Here is a 10,000-nt window from a genome sequence, read left to right on the forward strand (position 1 = left end):
CACGCACTCCGGCCGCATTCAAGGGCAGTCGCCGCGAGTGGCCGCAGTCTCGCAGGTGTTTCATCCAATCCCCCAAAGAGATTTGGAGAGCCGGGGGATGGAGGATGGGCTCGCCATGTTCATGTCAATCACGTTTTATCGAAATCGTACATTCACCGTAGAAAGTGGGGAGGGGAAGGGAGGGGGATCGCAGGTGTATCGATTTTAATGTATCCTCCTCCCTTGTGCGCTAGCGAGCTTTTTAGGATTTAGCGCCGACCAAATCCTTGGTGTGGCACAGGACGCACGCACAAACCGCGCAGTTGGTTCAGCCTGTCAAGAGTGAGACCCACTGGGGCAAGGGTAGCGGGACACTGCGATCGATTACGTTTTGCCGTTGAAAAGATCGGGCTATAGTAAGCCAAACTTTGCGCGAGGGATATCGTCGCCAAGAGGCGATTCGTTTTAGTCCAGCGATCCCGTACTCCCCCCCCCATTCGGATTAGCCTCGCTCTCCCTATAATCTTGTGAAGATCTTGTGAAGCAGTAGTAAAAGCTGTGTGTATCGTATCTGCCGTACTAATATATAGAGGGCATCTTTTAAGAGTCAACACTCCACTTTCAAAAACCAGTTCAAATCGAAAGCGAATATAACCAACCAGCAAGCTGAACAAGGGCCAGCGGCTTTCTTGTAGAGTAGATCCGGAATATACTGTACTGGACGGATTTTCTGCTGGCACCACACAGGCCACCAACTATATTCTGCTTCAGAACTATCAGACCAGCCTGGACACTCCGCTCCACTAGGACACAGACACACAAAAGACACTTACATTACAAATAGTCAGGCATATAAATTCGGTCAGACTTTAGATCAGAGTCAGAAAGGAGCCGAGGAGCACTTAAGGTATGGGCATGCGACGAGGTTGCGGGACACGACACTTTAAAACAATCTGGATGGATGAATGAACCGCGTAAACGGTCAAAATTGTATCTAATTGGCTATTTATACCTAGTAAGAGCATATATTTCCGTAGTAGTGGGGGGCAATGGTTTAGGATCTTAAATAATCGGTCAATACTTGACGCTCTGTTCGAACACTTCACAGTACACCAGAGAGAGAGAGAGAGAGAGAGAGAGAGAGCAAGAGGGAGGGAGGAAGAGAGAAAGAGCAGCATAGCGGTCCTCACCGGCCGAGTAGAACATGTTCTTTATCGAGAAGGATTTTCGTTTTTTATTTCGGTAACCAACTACCACCGTCGACAGCGACTGGTTTTGGTTGTTGTAATTTTGCGGTCAGTCGCGGTGCATAACATCCAAAATTGCTGCCCAAACTTTGGTTTTGCGTTCACTGCTAACTTTGATTTAATTTATCACATACACAGCTGACAGAGGTAAGAATGTGGAAGTACAGAATCAATTGGGCTTTGCTTTGGATGAGGCACGAAGGACAGTTCATTTGGTGAATGATTTTGTTAATGATGGATGATAAATAGATGAATAAGTTACAGCAGCACGTGGGAGCGAAAATCGAATTACACTCAAACTTGAACACAAAAAAAAACACACACAGTACACACTTTGTAGAAGCTTCCGTATATATTCAATTACAAAAAAGAGAAATCAACAAAAATGTGCGACATAAACTTTAAACCAGAGATGGTTAGTAGAATGCTTTGCGCAAGCAAAGGAAATGAAGGAGGAGAAGCAAACCGCATAAAGACAGCTACAGCATTAGCAAAGGAAAGTGTAATCGAGCGTGCAAGCATCTATTAACCGGAACTAAAACAAAAAAAAAACTAGAATAGACAAATGGCTGTTCCATCGATCGATGACTCAACAGGAAAGGGGAGTGAAGATGATGATGATGATGATGGGTCGTTAAGGATGTAGAAAAGGTGGCGAAGAAATCCAGGTTTTTTAATTTATAATAAACCATTTCAAAATAAAAATTGAAATAAAAGTCAATCTGCTGGCGTATTGTTTTATTTGATATTACTTCGTAATCGTTCTGGAAACCACTAATTGGCAGAAAGTTTCATGTACACTGACTCTCATGCGAAGCTCTACATTTCGATTGACCCATCTCATTAATACAGTATCTTTGAAAGGTCAACTATTCAACCAAAAAAACTGCCACAAAAAATAAAATATTCCATCTTTTCCCATTAGATTGCGTCCATCGTCAAGATACCTTTTGGTAACCATGGCGCCGTCGCCGTTGCTGCCCTGATCGACCTGCAGCTCTAAAGGTGCTAAACACCCACCATTCACTCTAACCCTTTTAGGTTGACCTTCGCATAACCTACCCTCCCACTTCACTCCCGGACATCCCGGTGGGGAGTCACGACGATCATTCAAACAGCTTGTTGGATGTCATAAATTTAGCTGGAATTATCGCTTCGCCCGCCACTAGACGGGAAGTGTGGTGGGCCTGCGGGTGGGCTGGTCGGTGGGTGGGTGGGAAATTTCACGCACGAGCTAGCGTAGCGCGGCGTTGTGACGGGATGATGTCAACCGTGCTACCGCTGCTCTGGCGACGGCCACAGGATCAACTTAATGCACGACCGGTCGGTCCGCCGGTCCCTGTCGGTTGGTCAAATGGTCGGTCGCGAATGACACATCCACCACGCAGCAGCAGCAGCAGCAGCAGGGGTGACCCAAAAATAAAGTGTCCCGACGAGCTGGTTTACGATTACGCCTTTGGCTGCATTCTGACGTTCACTGCGAGCATCGCTGGTACTGGAATAACATTTTTCGCGGAACGCAAGCAGCCGTTATGAGGCAGCGAAGGGCTACAGGGACCCGTTCGACGGTCCAAACATTTGTGGTAAGGACAATGCACGATCGTGCCGATGCTGGCCGTTAGTTTCGAATCGCAATTACTTCGAGCAGATGCTAGGTGATAGCTGACATGCGGCAACAGAATTGCTTTTCATTTTCCGTCTTTCATTGTTGCCACAGATTACGATCTGCTAATTGAATTTGGCTCCCAAGTGGAAGCTCTGCCAGAAATGATGACCGACAAGGCGACAGACTGAGGAGTAGGAGCAGCCAGTTGAACACACCAGGTTGGCCTCACCTACAGATGTTTGCAATCATAAAGCTGAGGTCGACGAACACAGCTGTTGCAGTAGCAGCAGCAGCAGCAGCAGTAGTAGATCGCTTACCTGATCATACACCTCTACGCTCGCTGATCTACAAAGCAGACGTGAGACAAATTGTCGGTCGCTTCACAAAGAAGATCCCTCGAGATCGCCTTCGTAGGTGGCCGAGGTCCATTCTGGCCACTTCTTTACCATCGAGGAACGAAATGTGTCGAACAAGCGTCAGCCAGTCTACGGCACGGGACACACGTCATGTCGCAACAAAAAAAAACACAAAAAACAAAAGAGAAAAGAAACTCAAGCTCCGTGTGAAAACCGTGAATCAAAAGTGGTATCGCCTTTCCGCGATCCCACCGCGGATCATCCCACGTCGGCGACGATGGCGTGTGCGTAAAAATAGTCTGCCACGCCATTTATGATTTATGTGTGTCCCATTCTTCTCTTCGCAGCCGAAATGGATGGACGAAAGCGAGCGAACCAGTCCCGTGTCCCGTTGGGGAAAGCGAAAAAATGAGAGATTATGCTCCGAGACGGACGCGTGGCTTGCCTCTGTTTAGTGGGCAGCATTTGCTTCGTCCAAAGAAAATGGTAAAGATCGGTGTTTGCGAATCTAAATTTCGATCGCTATTCGTCGATTTTTCTTAGTTATTCCTCGAGTTAAAAGAAAATACGGCTAAAAGCGCAATGAGTAGCATAATTTACGATCAACTGCTCCCCAATTTTATGCCAAAACTTCTCACAAGTCACAGTCAGAATTCGTAGCAACCATCGCGCTGTTCCCGGTTACTCCCAGATCACTATGATTGCTCCACAGAGGGACACTGCAGCAAGCACTGCCTACTACAATACCCCCTGGCACCCGGCGGGTGTTGATTTACGGCACTAAACACTCGGCACCTCGACCAAGCGCGTGTCCCACGTCACAGAGCTTGGTCAACCTGCTCCCGACGGTACTATCCCGATGGCCGTGGTCGTAGATTACATTGTTTTAATTGTGCCCCAGGCCGGACTGGTGGACTGCAGAATGGCCTCTGTTTTGACATTCTGGAAGGCGACAACGATGGTAACAGGTTGCGAGCGATCGCCTTCCTTCACGACTGTTATTGCTCCTCCTGCCGGCTAAGATCTATTCCGGCCAAGCGGGCAGCAGCATCAGCACCAGCACCAGTTTCGCGCACGCCCCAGGATATCGGTCCCGTGCGTCGACGGCCAAGCTTCGCACGGTCATAGTGAATTGAATAACCGATAAATATTATGATTAACCGTAATGTATACAATGTAAATAAATGGTTCTAATGTTTGTTCCACATCACACCGCCCTGTGTGTGCGAGTTTTTGTCCGCCTGTGTGTGTCTGTTTGTGCTTCTTTTCTTCACTCTCGTGATCCTGGTGAATTCCACCATCAACACTGCTGCTGCTGGTGTTGCCACTGCTCCATGGTGTTTCCCGGTGTAATGGAACGCGTTGCGATCGCTTATAGTCGTTTGCTAACTGACCGTCCAACGAATGGGAGCAGAAATATCCGCGTGATTCGCGTGCATTTCATCGTTGAGCGAGAACAATACGTCTCGGCCTACGCCCAAGATACTATTAGTGGTAGAGCACCCCTACTCCTGTAGTTTGTGCCATGCGTAGGATAGGGGATTGACAAAGAACCGTCTCTGCTTACCTTCGCCAACGGTGCGCACCGGATTCACACACTGGCATTACTTCATCTTGCAAGGATGGTGTCATTGGCGTAAGGCACTTGGCCACCTGTTATCGATAAAATATCAAGGCAACAACGGAGCCGTCCCAACTCAACGTCTGTACTGAAAGAAGAAAGAACCAGGCGGTAACAGTGACCTCCACATCGAGGAGTCCCAAGGGAAAAACACTAGAGAGTGTTCAAACACTTCATCAAAGCCAATGTTTTCCCGATGGATTGAAAACCGAATCAAACCGGTGTTGCCCGGTGTCAGGTTGCTTATTTTGATTTCGCGTTGCGATTGCCACCGTTGCATAGATACCGTTTGAAGCCAACACATTATGGCTGATGGGGACAGATCAACAGATGTTCATTGCGATACGCCCGCCCGTTTGTGCAGCATCACTGGACATGGCACCATTTTGCGGTACAATTAATGCAAACACCACGAGTACACGTGAAGGTGATGCACCGAACGGCGATCTCATTCTCCGTTCGTATTCCCTTTTACAACCCTTTTTGTCATCGGTTTCGGTGCGCTATAATTAGTGCCAGTCGCAGCCGCTTTCACTGAACCCACGCACCGACCGGTGGTTTGGGAGGGGGGCCAGCATCCCAGTCATGGAAGACGCGAGTCTCGAACATGTCCACGATGCACCCCTCTTTGGATCCACCGTGGAAAAACTATCCTAAGCGCCACTGGCCAGTTGGGAAAGGGCGACGAAACCACGTCTGGGTAATTAAGTCAATCAACTGCGACACCACGAGTGTGTCTCCAAGCACTCCGAGGTCTCGCGGTTCCATTACGCTTTATCCTGGCCAGAACAGGTCGACTGGGCGGCAACCTTGAATGCTGCTGCTGCTGCTACTGCCGCGGAGGAACAAATTAACCTGCACGAGTAGACGAAGTAGGCTGAACGATGACCGTCTGTTCGCAGCGAGAGATGCATTTTTCCTTCTTTTTCTCGACGAAGCAACAACTGCCGTCTGTCAATCTAGTAGGCAGCAGCAAGCGCTCTGCAACTCGAGGGACGGCTCCTGCGATCATCTCTGGAGTACGCAAAATGATTTTCAAATGAGCTATGAAATGTCTTTACTATAATATGCGACAGAACCCTGTGTCGCATCATATTTCTAATTCCGATTATCGAGTTTGATAGCTTGTGGTGGAGAGGGGTTAAAGGGTCGCGACGTCAAGGTTCTTGTCCCTTTTTTCGTCGGTACGTATTAATCAAACAATTTAATCCATGTCCATCATAACTCACGACGAAAGACGAAGAAGACGACGACTGCGACTTACCGGGCGGGGGTTCGCATCTCGTCCCACGGTGCACGGTGAAAAGCCAATCATTATCGTTCATCATCCCGCGCAGTGACACAGTTCCATTTGGAGGCGGCGGAACGGCGTTGCAGTAACGGGCGAAGTAGAAACATGTCCGATCGCGTGTCGTGGATTGCGGACGGGAGGGAAAAAACAATGTCGCGATACTTAAATAGATCTCTGTTTGCTTGCATCGCCGCGTTCCTTTTTCTTCCTCTTAAAAAAATGCGTTTTATCTGCGTTTTCGCTGCCGGTCTGCTAGGCGTCTAGTGGCTCCGTTTTCTTATCTCGAATTTTCTTCGCTTCGTTCAACTGCACTGCAAATAGTCGATTTTCTTTGGGTTTTCTCGGTCACCAGGGGTGGCTGTCGAGTGAGTGCATTCAGGGCCATCAATCAAGGCCAGTAATCAAGGGGCTCGCCTCGGGATAGCCGATTCGACTGGTTTGCTTTTGCGCCGTTTTGTCTCACATCGAGGAAACCAAGGGGAATGGTCTCGATAGCAACGAATAAGAAGGAATGGAAGGAGGGTGTAGGCGCCGAACTTGTTGATCAACATCATCCCTGTCAATCCCTGACCCTCTCCTACGGGGAGCAATAATGTGCCGTGACGAGCTTAAACGATTCTGACACGGACACTACCACCACAAGCGACCCAAGCTGATAGCATGGTTCGAGAATATTCAAAATTGCGTTTCAGAAGCAACGAGGCGCACGGGATTCTTTCCTATTCTCGCAGCAAACAACTGCATCGCCTTTCGTGCATTTCATAATGCAGCTGTGGTGCAAGGGGAACATCCTCCTCCACCACCACAGAGTGCGTCAGCGCGTTTATGGAGATTTTATGAGTTTTATGACGCTCTGTCTGCAACCGAATGTGAAAAACGTTTCCGAGAAAACTATTTCCGAGTTTTTAGTTCGGGAGGAAGTTTTCAGAGAGTTGTTCCTGTGCCACCACCGCCTCCCCCGGGTTTAATAATAAACGCTTTCTATCGCACTGGTATTTGTTCAAAATTAACAGCCAGCGTGTGTTGCTGCTGAAAACAACAACAATCGCCCCCAACTTGGAAGAGACAACAACAAAAAGCCGGAACGTTTGTTTTTGTTGTTCGAATGGTGAACGATCAAGTGAACAAAACGTTCGTTTGATTAGTTGGACAAACAAATTGAATTGGCACCCCCTCCCCCCGAGTGAAGGTTTAGGATGCGCCGCAAAACGGTGCAAAACATTGGAAAACATAAAGCAAATAAGCGCACGCGACGCTACCGTGCCGGCCGGGCCACTTAGCGGATGGTGAATTTTCCGGCAATTTTTTTTATTCGTGGTAGCAACTCCTCCTCCGGACGAATCAACAAAGAAAGCAGCGAAAGTAAAGGACTGCTGCACACAACAGCGACAGTACGACACTGCGTGCCCGGTTGATACGATGCGAAGATCATTAATCTTCCCAGTCAGCCCCCTTGGGAGCGGTCATCATCCGCGCTAACGCGTGTTTACAATGGAGCTTCTTGCGCTTCTTTCTTTCCCTTTTCGCAGACAGACGGTGGGAAATCGGGTCGGGAAATCAAAGAAAAAAGATCGATCATCACCTTCCCCCAACCTCCCCCCCTCCCCTGACACAGAGATCGAGATCACGTTGCAGGTGTTGGAGGACGACGATCGCGATGGTGCAGCAGCAGCGTCGTGGCCACGGCTTTCCATAAACGCATCCCATGACCGTCGTCGTCGTCGATCGTGGACCTTGGACACGGGCAGCAAGGGATCGTCTAGCAAACAGCTATACAGAACGCACGCATACAATGTTAGGCCAACGATCGTAGTTTGCCGAACGGAGCGTCACGACACACGCCAGGAGACACAAGTCGTGACCTCGCGGCCTCCAGCATCTTGTCGTCGTCGTCGTCGTCGTCCGAGAAAATCGAGAACGAAGGAACTGTTTGTCCCAATTTCCCCGACGTGGTCACCCTCTCACCCTCTTGCACGACGATGTTGCTGCTGTTTGCGATCGCAGGAGAGCAGATTGTAGCTGCTCGCGCTTTAATACGCGATCAGCGATCGTGCGAGCGAGCAGGCAAGTGAGAGCAAGAGAGACAGAGAGAGCACAGTGGCTGGTCGCGCGCGCTGGCGCTGGTTTAATAAAAAGCAGCCGCTTACCGAATGGCCACCGGATAGTTCGTTGAGAAATCGTTTCACCCTCGGTAACGCAGCAAACGGAAGTGATACCGGGTGTCAGCTTGAGCGAACCAAAGCAACAGAGAGAGAGAGAGAGTGCGAGCACACAGACACACAAACACCAGCGAGCAGGTTCCATAAAGGCGGCGGCACGACGTGAAAGCGAAAGCGATCTGGAAGCGGAGGATTGTGCCAAGGCGATCAGTCGGCAGTGTACCAGCGCGTCGAACGGAGCAACTCGGGTTCGGGTCGGTAACGTTTTGGAGCGAAGTATCGCAGCAACGCAGCAGTAGCCCTTCGTCCCGTAGTGAACCACCAGCTAACACAACACAACCCAGTAGCCATGGTTAGTAGGAAAACGTGCTGGAACCTTTGCGGTTTCGTTTTCTTCCATCTGCTTCGATATCTTTAGCGCCCGTTGCGGTTTATGTGTGCCGGTGATCGATTGCGATACGAGTGTGTCCTGAATGGTTGTGTCTTGTGTTTTGCTTTAAATGGTACCGGCAATGGCTCTAAATTCGGCATTCGATTGTTTGTCACACACTGGTTGTCATTCTAGGTCTGAAAAAATGAGTTTCTTTTGCCAAAAAAAAAACAAAACATTCCCAGAAACTTTTAATTCAACTCCGCAAGCATAGAAATGAGGCTGATATGCAATTTTATACACCAAGTGAGCCAAATGTGTTCAAAAAGCCGACAAAATCGCCTCCAAAAAAATCACCACCATGCGTCTCCATCGATCCGAAATGAATCGTCTCTCGATCCTTCGCTTCCCTTCTATCTCACGGTTCTCCATGTGTACCACGCAGGGAAACATAAAACGGTACCACGTTCCGTTCCGAGAAAATTCAGGTCAAACTCAAACACGCGATTCGGGCACATTTGCTCTCGATGGAGGCGCCCGGTAAGGCGATCGTACGTCGCGTTGTCATGTGACTGCCACAGTGTGAATGTGTTTGTGTCCATGTTTGTGTCTGTGTGTCCCGCAAAAGAAGCTCAAAATTTATGATCCGACAGCGTTGCGATGTCAGCGAAATGTTGTCCATGTACACCCTCCCTTCTGCTCTCCCTTTGCACCCCCCGCGGAAAAAAGCACGTACCCATGCTCGATCGTCGCATTTGTTGCGTCCATGCCATGGCATCGTCAGCTTCAAGCTTTTTTTTCTTCTCCTCTCACACTCTCGTTCCAGGATGATCTCACCCCCGAGCAGATTGCAAGTGAGTATTGTAGCACACGCCCCCAGGGGATCCATTCCACAAAACTCCGCGCATTTTCCATCGTGACCATCACAGCTGAACACCGATCTTGCAACGGCAAAACGGAACAGAACAGGGAGTGTCAAGCGAAGCGATTGTGGCCACTTTTCTACCCCTCTTTCCTCCCTCCTACTGGTCCTCCTTCCACCGTAGCGCTATTTGGAGAGACACAAGAGCAAGATTAATACATTTCGAAATGAGGCAGAAAAAAAAAAAAAAAAAGCTGATCATCAAACCGGCGTTTATGACGTTGGTTGGTTCGCCACCTTTTTTTTCACTTCCACTTTTCTTGTTCCCGAGAACGATCCACCCCCATCAACCGCCCCTCCCGGTCATCATCATCTTTTTTCACATATGGAACCACATCTGCCCGTGCCAGCCCGTGTGCAACGAACGGGCAGCGACGACGTAAGAATGGTGGGTGATCGCGGACGGAATGGTGGTGGGTGGTGGAAAAGTAGGTAACCCACGCACTCGA

At 49.1% G+C, this 10,000-nt stretch overlaps 2 protein-coding genes across 4 annotated transcripts in view; both read left to right on the forward strand.

Annotated features, from left to right (window-relative positions):
- LOC126574215 (G-protein coupled receptor 52) overlaps positions 1 to 1,612 on the forward strand; it is a 16,400-nt gene extending 14,788 nt beyond the window's left edge. For all 3 annotated transcript variants that reach the window (XM_050234279.1, XM_050234281.1, XM_050234280.1), the window contains one exon: positions 1 to 1,612. This exon is cut by the window's left edge and continues 4,114 nt beyond it. The gene's annotated coding sequence lies outside the window, so the exon portion shown is untranslated.
- Positions 1,613 to 8,269: 6,657 nt separating this feature from the next.
- LOC126574220 (troponin C) overlaps positions 8,270 to 10,000 on the forward strand; it is a 6,012-nt gene continuing 4,281 nt past the window's right edge. Inside the window, exons 1-2 of the mRNA XM_050234285.1 lie at positions 8,270 to 8,611; positions 9,456 to 9,483. Of these exons, the coding sequence (XP_050090242.1) occupies positions 8,609 to 8,611; positions 9,456 to 9,483 (31 nt within the window). The 5' untranslated portion in view covers positions 8,270 to 8,608. The remainder of the gene's footprint in view (positions 8,612 to 9,455; positions 9,484 to 10,000) is intronic.

Source organism: Anopheles aquasalis, chromosome 3 (genome assembly GCF_943734665.1).
Source record: "Anopheles aquasalis chromosome 3, idAnoAquaMG_Q_19, whole genome shotgun sequence".
NCBI lineage: Eukaryota > Metazoa > Arthropoda > Insecta > Diptera > Culicidae > Anopheles > Anopheles aquasalis.